This window comes from Lacerta agilis, chromosome 1 (assembly GCF_009819535.1).
Source record: "Lacerta agilis isolate rLacAgi1 chromosome 1, rLacAgi1.pri, whole genome shotgun sequence".
NCBI lineage: Eukaryota > Metazoa > Chordata > Lepidosauria > Squamata > Lacertidae > Lacerta > Lacerta agilis.
This window is the reverse complement of record NC_046312.1, coordinates 110301257-110317864: the sequence shown is the minus strand read 5'-3', so window position 1 is coordinate 110317864 and position 16608 is coordinate 110301257. Positions and strand designations below refer to the sequence as shown.

The following is a 16608-nucleotide window of genomic DNA, read 5'->3' as shown; positions in this document are numbered from 1 at the left end:
GACTTGACACACAGCAGTAAGTGGCAGAGCCCAAGAACAAGCAGCAAATCCATGGCAGGGAATTCTTCAGCGGAAATTGCACCTGGTTTTGCAGTGCCTCTGAGCGTATGCAGAATGCTTTGCTCTCAGTATTAAAGGAATGTGTTTCCCTTTTCCTCTCTCAGCGCCCACTTTAAAATTAAGAAGCAGAGTGCCTCTGAGAAGGTCAGAGCGCCTTTACGTTGTCACTTCTTCCATAATAAAAGAGCATTTTCCTTTGCGCTCATGCTTGTCCAAGGCTAAGAAGGATGGGAGCAGGTGTGGTTTCACCCCAAACAGGACTCTTGCCAATAATGACTCTCCTGGCTGAATCTGATCCCCTCCAACACACTGATGCCAGGGAATGGGGTGGGCAGAGGTGGTTTTAGGGTATTACGACCAGTTCGGCTGCACTGGGTGCTGGCATTGCAGGGCGCACAGCAACAATGATGCAGAACAGAGCATGAGAGGCGAAGGAGCCCCAAATTATAGTAATGCACAGGGCGCTGCTGAAATTTGAGGGCCCCACTTTCCTTTAATCTGCACTCTTAAAGGATTTGGAATTTGTGAAGCCTCCATACTGCTAAGGGGAAAACAATCTGCATGAGATCATCTCTTGGTCTTGATCGTTGCTTCACTCTCTTGCTTTACAGCCCAGCATGGATATTAGGAGTGCCTAACCCTATTGATTTTATTTTATTTTTAAATCGGTCCTGGGAGTGTCTGCATAGGAGTGGGCTGCAAGTTTCTTTGTTCTACACATTTGTCAGCAGTTCATGCAGCTGATAACCATCCTTTCCCAGAGCAATGAATAAATGAGTCTACTTCCCCTTCTGTTCCATTAGGGATTTTTATATGCCACAGTGGACGCGGGTGGAGCTATGGGTTAAACCACAGAGCCTAGGGCTTGCTGATCAGAAGGTCGGCGGTTCGAATCCCCGCGACGGAGTGAACTCCCGTTGCTCGGTCCCAGCTCCTGCCCACCTAGCAGTTTGAAAGCACGTCAAAGTGCAAGTAGATAAATAGGTACCACTCCAGCGGGAAGGTAAACGGCATTTCCGTGCACTGCTCTGGTTCACCAGAAGCGGCTTAGTCATGCTGGCCACATGACCCGGAAGCTGTACGCCGGCTCCCTCGGCCAATAACGCGAGATGAGCGCCGCAACCCCAGAGTCAGACACAACTGGACCTAATGGTCAGGGGTCCCTTTACCTTTACCTATATGCCACAGAGTTACCATATGTTTAAAATTGGTATTGAATAAGAAAAGTTACAAATGTCTGTCTGTTGTTTTATGGAAGCGCCTTAGTTTGATCTAATCAAATTGAGGCTCTAATAAGCATTCCAATTTCACAAAATCACACCAAGGCAATCTATTAGTAATCAACAGTATCCATTAATCTGCTAAAATCATCATAATTGAACAAATGTCATTCCTTTACAGATAGCAGCGTAGTTTGTTATCGAAAAATCAAAATTACACAGGATTAATGAAACTAATATGCATTGCTTAAAATGGTTTCAATTTATTATATTAATTACACATGGGTAATTTTGATTTTTTTGATAGCTAATTAAATAGGAAAATTATCTTTGACTGGGTCAAAGGAATTCATACTATAATAATTATTTTAAGCTGTACCCCACCGGCAGCAGCCAATCCTGCACCTCCTTCCCCCTTCCCTGGTGTTGGGACATCACTTGCACCCACACTTTCCTTAAGTAACAAATTGTCAACTTTTGGGAAAGCAGATTTGTTGTACAAGGATGCTCTTTGGTCACTTCTATTCATCTCAGTCATTCTTTATGACGAGTTATGAAGAGTTCGTAAACAGATCTTGCAAACACGGGCAAGGATTCCTGGAAGAGACTGAAGAGAGATTGTGTCTTTTGGAGCCTGAGGGTGTGTGTGGCTGATGGCACTGTGGGAACAGAGGATCTGAGAGGTAGAAGTTACAGCTGAGAGGAAGCTGGGGCTGAGGGAGGAGTTAGCCACCAGCAGCAGTCAAACTTAGCTCAGTGCAGATCCTGGGAGCTCACAAACAGACCTCGTAAATGTGCATTTAGCGGGAGAGTTTAAAGGGGAGGCCCAGAGTTCTGTCTCTTGGTGTGCATAGGACCAGAGACATGGAGGGCGAGGGAGCTGCTGCAGTGATCCGTAACACCTGTGTCACGTCTGTCATTCTGCCAGAGAACAAGCAGCACTACACTTGTAGCAAGTGCAAGCTGGTTGTCTTGCTGGAAGAGACTAGAATTTAGGAGTTTAGGGGTATAACCTGTTCAAAAGGAATAGTCCAAACAGGAAGGGGGGAGGAGTACATTGTGTGGTGTAGTGGTTAAGAGCGGTAGACTCGTAATCTGGGGAACCGGGTTCGCGTCTCCGCTCCTCCACATGCAGCTGCTGGGTGACCTTGGGCTAGTCACACTTCTCTGAAGTCTCTCAGCCCCACTCACAGAGTGTTTGTTGTGGGGGAGGAAGGGAAAGGAGAATGTTAGCCGCTTTGAGACTCCTTCGGGTAGTGATAAAGCAGGATATCAAATCCAAACTCCTCCTCCTCCTCCTCCTCCTCCTCCTCCTCCTCCTCCTCCTCCTCTTCTATTTAAAGGATGTGTACACATAGTTGTCAACCTTTCCCTTTTTTGCGGGAAATTCCCTTATTCCAGCCATAGCTGGAATAGGGAAGGTTGACAGCTATGTGTGTACACTTGTGATGAAATCCATGACCTTGAGAATGAAAAGCAGATTGAGAATATATATGGGTAAAAAATTGTAGGAGGGAGAAGCAACAGTGACCTTACTGTGGGTGTCTGCTATAGACTGCCAAGTCAGACTTGGATGATGCCTTACTAGAGCAGATTACCAAACATTAAGAAAGGAGAGAAATAGTAATCATGGGGGACTTCAACATCTCCAATATCTGTCGGGACTCAGACTCTGCCAAGAGTGTAAGTTCCGACAAATTCCTCTATTGCGCCGCTGGCAATTTCATTTCCCAGAAGATGGAAGAACCATCTTGGACCTGGTCCTCACCAATAGGGAGGAATGGATTAATGAAGTCGAAGTGCTCGGAAACTTGGGAGGAAGTGATCGTGTTCTCCTGGGTCCGTTGTTGTTTAACGTCTTTATAAATGACTTGGATGAAGGAATTGAGGGGATGCTCATCAAATTTGCAGATGACACCAAACTGGGAGGGGTAGCTAATGCCACAGAAGACAGAATCAGAATTCAAAATGACCTTAACGGATTGGAGAACTGGGAACAAGCTAACAAAATGAATTTCAATAGGAACAAATGTAAGGTTCTGCACTTAGGCAGGAAGAACCGGATGCACAAATGCAGGATGGGGACACCTGGCTATGATTCTATGCTCTCTTATTGCGCGAAGGGCATGAGAGATCTGCACAGTAGTGAGACAGCCTAGGCAGTGTCTGCCCTGTGCACCATGCTTGGCAATTGGTCGCTTTGAACCCAATGGAACTTACTTCTGAGTAAACGCTTATAGGATTAGGCTGCCCTCCCCCAGACCCTGTTACAGGAGACCGATTGGTAGGCTGACTAGATGCCTGTGGAGGATAGCATAGCTTGGCATGCAGGGGTGAGAGAGACTAAGCACCCTGAAATCTCTCTTGTGTAGTTGTTGCATGGACAGCGAGACTTGTTCTTTTGCATCTGGTCACTGTAACCACTCTTGCCTTTATATTTTGAAAAAGGGCTTCTCGCCGTTTGTTTCTGTGCTTTGAGTTGGGCTTCCGTCCTACCCAAATCGTGACCTTTCGGGCCAATGTAATCTTCTTTGTGTTGGCCTTCCAGGGGTTTGATAAACCTGTTTTTCCTGCTTGCTGGAGTGCAAAAAAAAGCGGCTGTTGAGCACTTGGCAAGTCGCAACACACACTGGGTGGGCTGCAAGTTGTGTGGGCTTCTTTGAACAGCTGCATGACAGGTAGAAGTTCAACATGTTTAGATTCCTCACCACAAAAGGAGCTGAGGGGAGGGGAAAACATTGCCTGACACACTTTTGCCTATCGTGGAGCAAGGGCCTGCAAATGGTGGGGTGGAACTTGCAATTCTATATTTAACATCTTGCAATTTTTCAACATTTATTTTAAGTCTTCTGGGTTGTGGTAGGGGGGATTCCTTAATCTAAATCTTTTTCCTCTTGAGAAATGTTGATCATGACTGGACGAGTTTTAACTTTTAAAGTAACTTCTAACTGTTTTAGGACTTCGTGCTAAAGATCCTCAGATGAATGTAGGAACCCAGAGATAACTGATTTGAGCATTTTAGGGCCGGGGCTGCAGTGTTGTGGTGAATGCACTTTAGTATTACAACAGCCCATCTGTGGTGTGTCACTACTGCTCATGTCCACAGTTTTTTATTTTTTAATAATATGGTGTGATATTGTGCAGAGTTAGCTATGTGCCAACCTCCTGGTGTCCATTGGCTTATATAATGTAACTCTATATAGGACTGAGCTGTTAGTTTAACTAAATCAAGGCAATCTTGTGTTTACAAGGTTGGGGGGGGGTCCAACCCACTGAAATTTAGCATTCTTAAATCTCATTTATTCCCTTGGAATTTGAAGCATGGGTAAGGTGGCTGCCATGTGTCCATTTGCATAGGCGTAAGTCCCGGGGGTCATGCACAGCATTCAAAATTTCCCAGTGAAGATGCCTGGATGCCAGAATGGCACCTGACGCCTCCACCACCTGGAGGTGCATGTCTGGGGATCCTTGAATCTTGATTGCTTTAGCACACTAGCGGCACTTCCTGTAGAATTCTATCCATTATATTTTATCTGCACAATCAGAATGAATTTCAGGGACCAAAAACTCATATGGAAAAATACGACTTTTGAGCCATCTGGCCCCCAAATAGCAACTAGGCATTCTGTTTTGGCGACTGTAACGATGGTTTAAGGAGCCATTAGGCGCCTAGCTTAGTTTCTAACACTGACATGCTTCCAAGTAAACAAATGCAAAGGTAAAGGTAAAGGGACTCCTGACCATTAGGTCCAGTCGTGTCCGACTCTGGGGTTGCGGCGCTCATCTCGCTTTAGTGGCCAAGGGAGCCGGTGTACAGCTTCCGGGTCATGTGGCCAGCATGACTAAGCCGCTTCTGGCAAACCAGAGCAGCGCACGGAAACACCGTTTACCTTCCCGCTGGAGCAGTACCTATTTATCTACTTGCACTTTGATGTGCTTTCGAACTGCTAGGTTAGCAGGAGCAGGGACCGAGCAATGGGAGCTCACCACGTCACGGGGATTCGAACCACCAACCCTCTTCTTAAATTCACACCTTGCCTTTCCCACCAAATGCTGCCCATCCTAGTTACATCCTTGGCGTTTGAAGTTACAACTGCGCCAAAAGATGGACAGTCTTAATGGGTTTGCTCTGCTTGTCTTTGGCTGCTGAGGTAAAGAGAATGTGGGGGTGTTCGCTTATTTAAAGAAACCTTATCCCTGTAGGAGTCTTAACAAACAAACAAATCCGTGAATTGTTCTACGGTTTGCACGAGTTTCTTTGTTTTCCATAACGCAAGTTTTCTGTTTTCCATCAGCTGTGGTGCTCTTGTTCAAGCAGGTATTGGTGAAGTCAAGGCCTTTTTTTCAGCCGGAACTTTCCGGAACTCGGTTTCAGCACCTCTCAGGCGGGTGCCATTGCCATTATAAGAGAACACGGGAGGTGTTCATGGGGAGTTCTTGGCACCTCTTTTTCTAGAAAAATAATGCTGTGTGAAGTGAATGGGAGCCAGTGACTCCGTAATGCAGGTGTGAGCAACCTATGGCCATTCAGTTAATTCAGTCAGCATGGCCATGGATGATGAGAGGGCACCAGGTTCCTCACTCCTTCCATAAGGAGGTTAGTTTGGGAATCAAACTGCTGGTTTTTCTGTGGGAAATCTGAGAAAATTGAGCCTCTTTTTAAAATAAAATAAATACTTTTGCAATGTACTTCCTTGTATTGATATCTGGACTGGGCACATGTGTTCCCCCCTTTTTTTGTTCTTGTTTCCTAAATATGTACTGCTGTTGTAGACAGCCAACAGTTTGAAAAGTCATCTTTCCAGAAAATTAGGAAAAGGCTGGTGGTTTTACAAGGAACTTCTTTTCTGGGATGTTGTGCAAAAATGTCACCCCTGAAATGTAAGTGGGCAGTATTTAGCCAGCAGGGGGAAAAATAATTCTTTTAAAAATAAACAGCACACACACTCAAGTTCAGACAATAAGAATCAGCTTAAGCTTAGGGTAGAGGATTTCCTTGTTTGTGTGTGAGGCGCCCACAGATCCCGGGGGTTGGCTTTCCCCCAGTCACTTTTGGTTGGCCACAAAAACAGGGCAATACCTACTTTGGGGTAAACATCACTCTGTAAGGAGAATATTCATTGCCACGAGGTGGGGGAGAAGAAAGCACATTTAGGTTTGATTGATAGGGAGTTTGCAAAACGCCTGAGAAGAGAGAACAGATTTGATGTCTTAACTGGAGTCTGGTAGACGAGTTACCTTTCTTGAAATGTGCTGCTTTGATGCATTGCTTGGGTGACCCACCTGAGTCTGATGCTTTCTTTCATTTAAAAACAGATGCACTGGAGCACACCCCTTTCTAGAGCTTTCTGAAATAGGAGAAGTGCTTGAAGAGGCTGGCGGTGGTGGTGGGTTTTCCTTTTTGGAGCTGTTCAACAGCTAGAAACGTTCATGTCTCCCTGGAGTGGAGATATGGTGACAATGAAAGGAGGTCTTTGCCTGAATTGTAGCTGTTCAGCCGTTCACCATGCAAGTAGTTGCACTCTTCCCCTGTGGCAGCTATAGATTGCAAATGAAGATTGTAAATGGAATGGAGATGGGTGTCCTCTCATCTCCCACACCACCTCCACAAGGTTCATATTCACTCTTGATCTTCTCCCCCAGATAGTTCATATGCCATAAGTGAGCTGCTTTGGTATGCGTTTCCTTGAGGGCTAGGATGTTTGCAAGGCTGTTTGGAAGATGGAGCTTCAAGGAAAGCAAAGAGGTGCTAAAGTGGCTGGAATAAGTTGATAAGCCGGCTAGACAGGGATTTTCTTTTCGCACAACCTTGGTTGGTTTGCTTTTGTGTGTGAGAGAGCTATTTGGAACAAAGCAATATTTTGCATAGCTATTCTCATGAGCCAAAGACTTCTGAGGTTTTTGGGATTCTAATTTGTTTCCATGAAACCTAAATGGTGCATTGTGGCTGTCCCCATTTTATGGATGGGAAACTGTGACATTTAGACATTGTGCATCGTCAAAGCTCTGCAGATATGGTAGCTGGAGAGACCTCTAGCACTCTGAAAAGCTAGTGAAAAACGTCTCTGTCAACAGAAGCTCATGGTTTTGCTCTTACTGCCTGTGTCTGCTTGTTAGTATATATTAGGGATGGGCAAACTTTAGGCTTATGGGATCTAATTTTTTTTTTTTTTTTTTTTTTACTGGAACCAGATCTTAGTGCAGAATAGTGACTGAGGACAAACACTGAGAATTAAAGGCAGGGTACCTCTGGTGCTGTGGGTTAAACCACACAGCCTAGGCCCTAGGGCTTGCTGATCAGAAGGTCGGCGGTTCGAGTCCCCGTAACGGGGTGAGCTCCCGTTGCTCGGTCCCTGCTCCTGCCCACCTAGCAGTTCGAAAGCACGTCAAAGTGCAAGTAGATAAATAGGTACCGCTCTGGCGGGAAGGTAAACGGTGTTTCCGTGCGCTGCTCTGGTTCACCAGAAGCAGCTTAGTCATGTTGGCCACATGACCCGGAAGCTGTACACCGGCTCCCTTGGCCAGTAACGTGAGATGAGCGCCGCAACCCCAGAGTTGTCCGTGACTGGATCTAATGGTCAGGGGTCCCTTTACCTTTACCTTACCTCTTAGCACAGTCCAGGATAAAGATCCATTCCGCCCCCCCATGCTTCCTTTGTTTCAGCAGCCTAATTCAGGATAGGGAGGGATCTGCCATTTTGCTGCTGCTATTGTTGGACAGTTGGGAGTCAGAAATCCATGACAATCTACAGCAAATCCTTTAGAAATCTACTAGGAGACACTGGTCTGTCTTCTGCCCCTCCTCCAGTGTAACACCTGTTGTGCCAGCACAACATCATCAAACAAGAGCCCTGCACGGCAGATAAATATGGCATAGGAGATGTTGAGGATTGTAGTGTCGAAGATGTGCTTATTTTAGTTTTCATTTTTAGCTGTGTTTCCATTTTGCAATCGCCTCCCCACCGCTGCCACCCCAGAGAACTTGCTTAACCCAAATGCAAAGGAAGTCTTTTTCTCTGTTCTTTCTTTCCTGTGCCTGCCTGACGAATTCTTTTGAATGCATACGAGATATCTGCGGCCTCCGTCCAGAATCCAAGCTTCCTGTTTAGCATTATCGTACACTTCCAAACAGACTCGGCCAACTCGAGAGGTCTTGCTGCCGCAGAATAATTTCTTTCCAACTGTCCCACTTTGCTCTTCAGCTGCATCCCAGAGGGCGTCATACCTTGTGCAGATCAGTTGCCCTATGTCCAAACACAAGCATCTCCCTTCCCCTCCCAGGCTCTCACTGTAGTGGGCTAAATTGCCGTGACGTCTTGTACGTAGAAAATGCAAGTGGTGAGGCTGCCTTGACGAAGCTGTTTCACTGTTAGCTGTTAATCGGCTATAGAGGTGAAGGGTTAGCTCTTGCAGCGCCAGCTTTGCTGTTCACTTGCTGCTTTGTGCTACCAGCTGATGTGTGTATCGTTGGCAACAGCCTCGGAAGGATCTGGGAGCACAGCGAGATGCTCAGAAGTGGCCTGAAGCAGAGGAGAAGAATTTTAAAAGGGCCATTAAAAGCCCGTGGTGTAAACAATAAGCACAGTTGTTTAAACCCAAGCTTTTGAAAGGCCATCACTTGAAAATGTTTAGCAAAGGAAAGTCTTCCTCCTTCCTCTGAACCTTCACCCTTTGATATACAAGTGTTTCAAGATTTATCAGAGGTGGTGGTGGGGTTTTGCAGAGAAAGAAGCTGGCCAGTACTCCAGCTGTGAAAGCCCCAGATCAGGGGTCAGCAGACTTTTTCAGCTGGGGGCCAGTTCACTGTCCCTCAGACCTTGTGGGGGGCCGGACTATATTTTGGGGAAAAAATATGAATGAATTCCTATGGCCCACAAATAACACAGAGATGCATTTTAAATAAAAGCTCACATTCTACTCATGTAAAAACACGCTGATTCCTGGACCGTCCGTGGGCCGGATTTAGAAGGTGATTGGGCCGGATCCGGCCCCCGGGCCTTAGTTTGCCTACCCATGCCCCAGATGGTCAGAGGTTGATGCTAATAACCCAATCGTGAAATTGTACCTGCCCCTTTAAAAGTTCTGACGGCAAAAGGATGAGGGTGCAGCTGTTGCATTTTCTTGCCTGCCCTACCATTTGTGGGTCAAAAGTAAAACGATTGTGTGCTACAGCAGGGCTGTTGGAGCAGCAGAGTGTGAGATCCTTGGTGCCTACAGCTGGTTGCATTGCTTTCGAGTTTTTAAAGAAGTCCTGGCATAGTCTTTTGGCAGGCAGCTGGAAGCTCTACAAACAGCATGTAATGATACTGTGAAATACTGTAAGTATTTGCTTGGCAGCCCATCCCACAAAGATCACTGGGACTTTAAACTCGCGCTAAAGTGGTTTCAGATTGCAGCCTAAATTGGGTTGAGAGAGGATAAAAAGAAGAGAGTGTCTTAAACAATTATAGATCATACTCTGCTTTTAGCCAGGCAGAAATGTATGTATGTTTGTGGGAGAGGGGGGCGGGCTATTATGCCCATACTTTCAGCATTGGCTATGTGGATGAGAAATGTTTAAAGTGCAGAATGAATTTCAATTAAGTATAGTGCTGTAGGTCTGTCTCCTTTACTCACACGTTAATGATAAAGAGGATAATAAAGTTTCTTCTTCTTCTTTTGACAGACAAATTAATCACGTTAATGTTCATGTACACTTATGGCAGCACGGACAATCTTATGCTCAGCCATTTGGGAATAAAGTCCCACAGAGCTTACTTCCTGCATCGGAGCAGTCTGTTAAATTGGCAGCTGTATCAATTTGATTAAACAGCCTTTTCACAAGCTAGTGCCTGGTTAGGGGCTGGTTCCCTCAAAGCTTGCTCTGCAAGTTTGTGTGCGCGTGTGTGTGCACATTTTCGGGAAGAGGAGGGGACGGATGTGAAAGAAGTGTGGCTTTAAGGAAGGACATGAAGAAGCAGCTTTTAAAAGACAGCCATGCATGTTTTAATCTCTTCTGTGGTTTCAGAACGCCATTGGGAGCCTCACTGGATGAGCAGAGCAACACAGTTCTAAAGGGTAAGGATCCGAGGCCTTTTAAGTGCATTTCTGTTTTCCTGCTTCTTTGTTAGACAATAATAATAATAATAATAATAATAATAATAATAAATCCTAATTCAAGTGCAGGTTTGAGCTGACGGTGTTAGAAGTTGTAGAACGGGCTTCTGCAAGCCTGACAGGAGAGGAGACAAATGGATCTGTGATTATTATTTTTTAAAACCGAAGGAACTCTTAAGCAATATTTCTCTTGTGATAAAGATAAGCTGTGCTGTTTGTGTGTGAGAGAGAGGGAAAGAGAGAGAGAGAGAGGCAGAGAATGAAGATTGTTAAGTATTACCCTGAGAAGTAGGTCAACCCCTTTCCGCACAATCTCTGTTGGCTTGCTCCGACTGAACTTGCCACACCTGAAAAGTTACCACTTGCGCAAACCAGAATGCAAAAGTTCAAAGTACAACAAGACGCTGCAGGTAGCGACAGGGCAGATCCAAAGCCCTTTCAGTAGCTGCAGCTCCTTTCTTTCAATGCACAAGGGAGACAGGGAATGTTTGATCCAGGACGTTTCCTTGGCTTGAGACTCCTTGGTAAGAGACCTGCGGACTTGCTTAACATGCATTATGTGTTATATGCAGTACAGCTGTAACCAAAGGTGTGTGGTACTCACGGCTCTGAAATGGCCATTTTCTTTAGCTTGGGCATGAAGCTCTATGGAAGTTACCTTAACACATCTTTTCTGTCTGTTGTAAGACCTGCTCTCTGCATTGAAAATAGCAATACAGTATATCTCACCTTGAAGCAGACTGAGACACTACAGGGCACTGGTCTGGTCCCCAGATTTGAGCTCAGAGAGCTCAAATTTGGCTTTCAAGAACAAGGATTTTATATGCATGGTTGTCATTTGGTGCTTTGGTTTTAAGTGGGCAATCCAGATAACTGGAAGGAAACCACAATGCTAGATGTTGATCATGTCAAATTGATATCTTTTCAGGCATGCTGGTGAGAAACGGAGGAAGCTTTGAAGATGATTTATCCCTGGGAGCAGAAGGTAGGTGTGGTGTTAAAATGCTTGTTCCCCGCTCCCCAAATCAAAATCAAGCAGTTTGTTAAAAGCAAAACCGTGTATAGTATTTAGAGTGCAAGATTTGCTGAACTCATATCTAAGCATTGAGATTGCTTCGAGTTGAAGTCCAAGGACATCTCAAGTCAATAGGTTCTTCATCCCTGTCCTAGTCAAACTACATGGGCTACATTGGTTGACAAATAGAGAGAAAGAGGATGATTGGAAAAAACATGAAAAGTCCTCTTAAAGGCCTGTTGGTATACCAACAGATCAGTCTCTGAACTAAAAAATCAGATATGTATGTTCATGTCATTATTGACATTGGTTAAGTCTAGTGTTTGGGGTTGGTTGCTTGTTTTTTTTTTTTGCAGATTTTGTGTGTGCACCTGTGCAAATGATTACACAAAATTATGTTTGATTGGATGCTGTCACAGGAGGGTGGTGGGAAGAAGAATAGCTGTACCATAGGCAGGGGTGGCAGCTGCTTCCCACAGCTAACATTTTGTACCCAAGATCCAGTGACTCTGTAGGTGTCATGTGTTAAGCGGACCCATGGAAGCTTTTGCTATTGTGGAGGATGAGAGTTATGCAGAGCAGATCTGAACCATGTAGGAAGTGACAATTGAATCCAAGGCATCCTCAATATACTGTGCCCAGGAACCTCCTAAGTTTATGGGCCCTCTTGTACCCCTGCTCAGTTGTATCTTACACATAAAGGGCTGCTGCTGCTGCTATCTCAGAGCAGCCATTATAAAACAAATGTCCTTGCTCTGCCAGTTCCCTTTCTTTGTTATACATTGGTACTGGAGCATAGTCTTAAATAGGTCTTGGAAAAGGCTCATCTTCAACCGCCATGCTCCTAATTCTAACCTGATTTTTATAGTCTACTGCAGATGTTACACAAGATGTGTTCATAGCGTATATGGTGGAAAAAAAACTCCAGCATAATTTGTCATTGCCTATCAAGTGACTATTGTTCTTTGGGTGACTGCATATAGTCTGGTGCCAACAATTTATTTCCCCTGTCTTTCCCCTTTAGCTAATCAACTGCATCAAACCGGCGAGCAAATGGAAATCTGGTGAATATTCACACTTCTGGTTTGGGAGTCATGTCTGGCATGGGGATAAGCTACCAGGCAATGTATATAAAAGATGAAAAAAAATTCCAATGGATTGTTATTGAGGGAGGTCCTATATTGTGGGAAATGTTTTTGGAATCTGAATTAAGTAAATATCAGAATTTAAAGCAAAATAAACTGAAATCCAGTGATCTTAATTCAAAACCCCAGCAGTAGCCCAGATCCCTACAGGCACAGGGCTCTTGCTGCCAAATATAAAAACACAGAGTCTCTTTAAGGTCTGGTTTAGAGATGAGGTTTGTGCCATGATTACATTACTTACTGGAGGCATTCCGTTCATCATGTGAAGCAGTCAGTTGAATTCAGTAGCTGGAAGGAGACATAACTGCAGCATAGAATGCTTCTATATTGAATATAAAGAAGGTTTTGATCACATAAAATACAGATGAGCATTTCCCCCCTTCTTAACTTACACATCCAGGCTCTTCCAGGAGTTGGTGAGGTTTTCCACAAGTCATTTTATGCTTATTGTCTCACCAGCTTACCCATAATAAACTGAAGACGGTTAATTATTAGCCTTTTTTTTTGTTTCAGTGGGTGATATTATAGTGTCATGCACCCCCCTTCCTTCCCCCCTTTTGTTCTGTATTTCAAAATACAATTTTGTTGCTGTTTTCGAAAAGAAGTTTAATTCAGCAATGTCCCTGAACAGTGTAAAAAGCTTTAGGTGTGGGTTATTTTCTTCTTCCAACAATGGAGACACCAGAAGCTCAGAGAGGAGGGTGAGGGTTGTTGTTGTTGTTTTGGAGGAGTTCTGATCCTTGAGGTAGGAATGTTGCAGCTGTCCGCTCTTAAGTGAAGGGCGTGCGTTCTTAAGAAAAGAGAAATGGTACAATATTCGATTTTTGGAGTGTTCTTGAAAGAGGAAGGAAGCTCTGCTGTTCTTTCAATGCCTGATTCATTTGTGTTGTCAGTAACGGCATGTTGGCAAAGGACAAGAGATTGCAGTTTCATCAGAAGGGGAGAAGTATGAATTCCACTGGCTCGGGGAAAAGCAGCGCAACTGTTTCAAGGTGAGCAGCATTGATAACCCGGGGACTGGGGTTAGGTACTGGCCTGACATTAGGTTGGGTCCACCGTCGAACTTTCTGTTGACCCAAAATGCTGGCTATAGTCAACCAGGCCCCTAGCACTTCTCAATACTATTTTACATCCCCCATAATGCATCTGGGCTCCTGAGATAATGTCTCCACAGAGCTGGGCTCTGGCACTGTCAATCTTTTAGTAGGTCAATGGAATTTCTCCCCCCTCCCCTCCTTCTCTGCTGACAAAAATCACCAAGCTATGTTATCTGTTGATGGCCTGAGTGCCTGCTTTCTGCTTTTTTGAGGAATATTCACAAACTACCATCTCCCTGGAGTTTTATAAGCTGTGGGACATGCTAAATGTGATAGGGCAAGCCATATTTGTTGTTCATTTATCTGCTCTTTTCAAATAGACCTGATTTTTACATCCATAGATGATGAAAGTTGAACCTCTCATTGACTCCCCATTTTACATCTTACTTTTGCCTTCCCCCCCCCCCTCAGTCAGAGTTGGGGTGAGGGCAAAGTATCTGGGGACAGGAAGATGGATTAGTCCCCTTCACTTGCACACCCATTTACAGGATAAAATGGCTCCCAATTTGTACCTGAAAGAGATGCTACACGTGAGCCTGGCTATACTGTGTTTCCATAGGATTTTTTTCCTAAGGACCAATGAGAAAGATGTGCATTGTTTTGAACAGCATAACGTACTCTAGAACTACTGCATAACCGGTTACATGATCTATTGTAGTGGATACTAGATAATACCATGTGCTTTGGCTACTTCTGCTGTCCAAAGCATAAACCAGTTAAGTTGAAATGTTTGGAGTTGAAACTGTAGCCACATAACCCTCACCCCTGGGCATTGGTTCCATTGATCTGATGTACTTTGGAGTAGCTGTGCCCAATATTACATTGTAAACTTGCTTTTGAGGTGGTAGATAGCACTTGCCTCAGAAGCATTAAATTTGCATACCGAGCCTAGACACATTTCCTTGAAAGCAAGTTTTGCTTTGATCTTGAAGCTCTTCTCAAGTCAGCAAGCCGGAGATGGCTATCGTATGCCACCTCCAGTTCAATGAAGACTTCAGAAAACACAGGCGGGCAATGCAGATGAGCATGCTAGTTCTTTCCCTTCCCCCAGGCACTCTTCCCATCACCTTCCAACTTGTGGAAGGCTAAGGTCTGGAGTGAGTAGCCTTCTGCATTTGTGAAGGCTCCCGGTGCGCTTTAGAACGCAGGAAAATCAGTGCTTCAAAATGTGTGGGTAGCCTCCACAAGTGCAGAAGGGTGATGCTACCTTCTTTTTTCTGTACTCACTATTGAAACACCTGAAGAGGGTTGTGGTCTCAGACACGTCCAGTTCCTCATTCCTCAACACATGTTCTTGGAAGTAAACCTTGCAGACTCCCAGAAAATAATTTCATCTCCTTGAAATGCTTAGAACCGTAGCCGCATCTGTTTGAATCAGAGGACTTCGGCTTAACCAGGGTGTAGTTCTTGCTTGTATAGTGGTACCTCGGTTTAAGAACAGTCCGGTTTAAGAACGATTTGGTTTACAAACTCCACAAAACCGGAAATAGTGTCTTGATTTGAGAGCTTTACCTCGGTCTAAGAACGGAATCCAAACGGCGGAAGGGCACCGGTGGCAGGAGGCCTCATTAGGGAAAGTGTGCCTCGGTTTAAGAATGGTTTTGGTTTAAGAACGGACTTCCAGAATGGATTAACTTCATAAACCGAGGTACCACTGTACTAGTCGGAAAGGAAGGAATTGTGTCCAGGGGGAAAAAGGGGTGGAAAGCAATTATGGTGTGTTTTTGTCTTTGTCTAGTGTATCTGAACTCCTGGAACTGTACGAGGAAGATCCCGAAGAGGTCCTCTACAATCTTGGGTTTGGCCGTGATGAACCAGATATTGCTTCTAAGATTCCATCGAGATTTTTCAATTCGTCGTCCTTTGCCAGGGGGATAGATATCAAAGTGTTTCTGAATGCCCAGCTGCAGCGCATGGAAGTGGAAAATCCGAATTTTGCTTTGACCAGTATGTATACTAAATTAAGAGCGAGGTTTCAAAATTGCTGGTGTCGTGTTGACAGCCTCAGGAGCGAGTGTTTGGGGCTCCGATCTACAGCATGCATTTAAAGCAGGATCACGCCACTTTAAATCATAGGGGCTGTAGTTCGTTCAGGCTGCAGAGAGCTGAAAGGAGCCTTCCCCCAAAAACTTCTAGTAGTTTAACAGTCATTCTTTGTGAGTGAAATGGGAGACCTAAAACACTCAGCACCTTTAACAAACTACAGTTCCCATGGTGGTGGTGGTGGGTTTTTTTTGGGGGGGGGAAGCTGCAGCTATTTAAAGTGGTGTGGTACTACATTAAACGTATAGTGCAGATGGACACTAAATGGACTTCCCTAACAAAATGCTGAATGCTCTAGAGCTGGGAAACCCAATAACATCTGGAAGGCCATCACTGGGTCTCTACCCCTATTCCAGAGTGACACATAGTGCCTGCTTGAAGGCAATTGACCACAGATGACAGAGCAGAGAATCTACACTGGCTTCCAGTATGTTTCCGAGCACAATTCAAAAGTGCTGGTGTTGACCTTTAAAGCCCTAAATAACCTCAGCCCTGTATAACTGAAGGAGCATCTCAACACCCATCGTCCGACCCGGACACTGAGGTGCAGTGCCGAGGGCCTTCTGGCGGTTCCCTCACTGCGAGACGTGAAGTTACAGGGAACCAGGGATAGGGCCTTTTCGGTGGTGGCGCCTGCCCTGCGGAACGCCCTCCCACCAGATGTCAATCAGATAAACAACTTTTTGACTCTTAGAAGACATCTGAAGGCAGTCCTGTTCAGGGAAGTTTTTAATGGTTGACGTTTATTGTGTTTTTAATATTTTGTTGGGAACCACCCAGAGTGGCTGGGGCTACCCAGTCAGGTGGGCAGCACATAAATAATAAAATTATTTTCACTATTACTGAGAGGGGTGGATGTGAGTTAAGGGGGTAGGGACCTGGCTGGGCAAAGGTGGTGAATTGGGCCGACATGGACCTCCTCTCTCCTCCTG

At 45.0% G+C, this 16608-nt stretch overlaps 1 protein-coding gene across 4 annotated transcripts in view; it reads left to right on the top strand.

Moving 5' to 3' along the window:
- Nucleotides 1-16608, top strand: part of ITPRID2 (ITPR interacting domain containing 2) — a 61928-nt gene that overhangs the window by 11770 nt on the left and 33550 nt on the right. For 3 of the 4 annotated variants that reach the window (XM_033167023.1, XM_033167005.1, XM_033167016.1), the window contains exons 4-8: nucleotides 10288-10337; nucleotides 11305-11361; nucleotides 12416-12455; nucleotides 13430-13528; nucleotides 15372-15580. In XM_033167023.1, coding sequence (XP_033022914.1) covers nucleotides 10288-10337; nucleotides 11305-11361; nucleotides 12416-12455; nucleotides 13430-13528; nucleotides 15372-15580 — 455 coding nt within the window. Of the gene's footprint in view, nucleotides 1-10287; nucleotides 10338-10775; nucleotides 10901-11304; nucleotides 11362-12415; nucleotides 12456-13429; nucleotides 13529-15371; nucleotides 15581-16608 lie in introns of those variants that run through there. The other variant, XM_033167031.1, reaches the window with a different exon arrangement.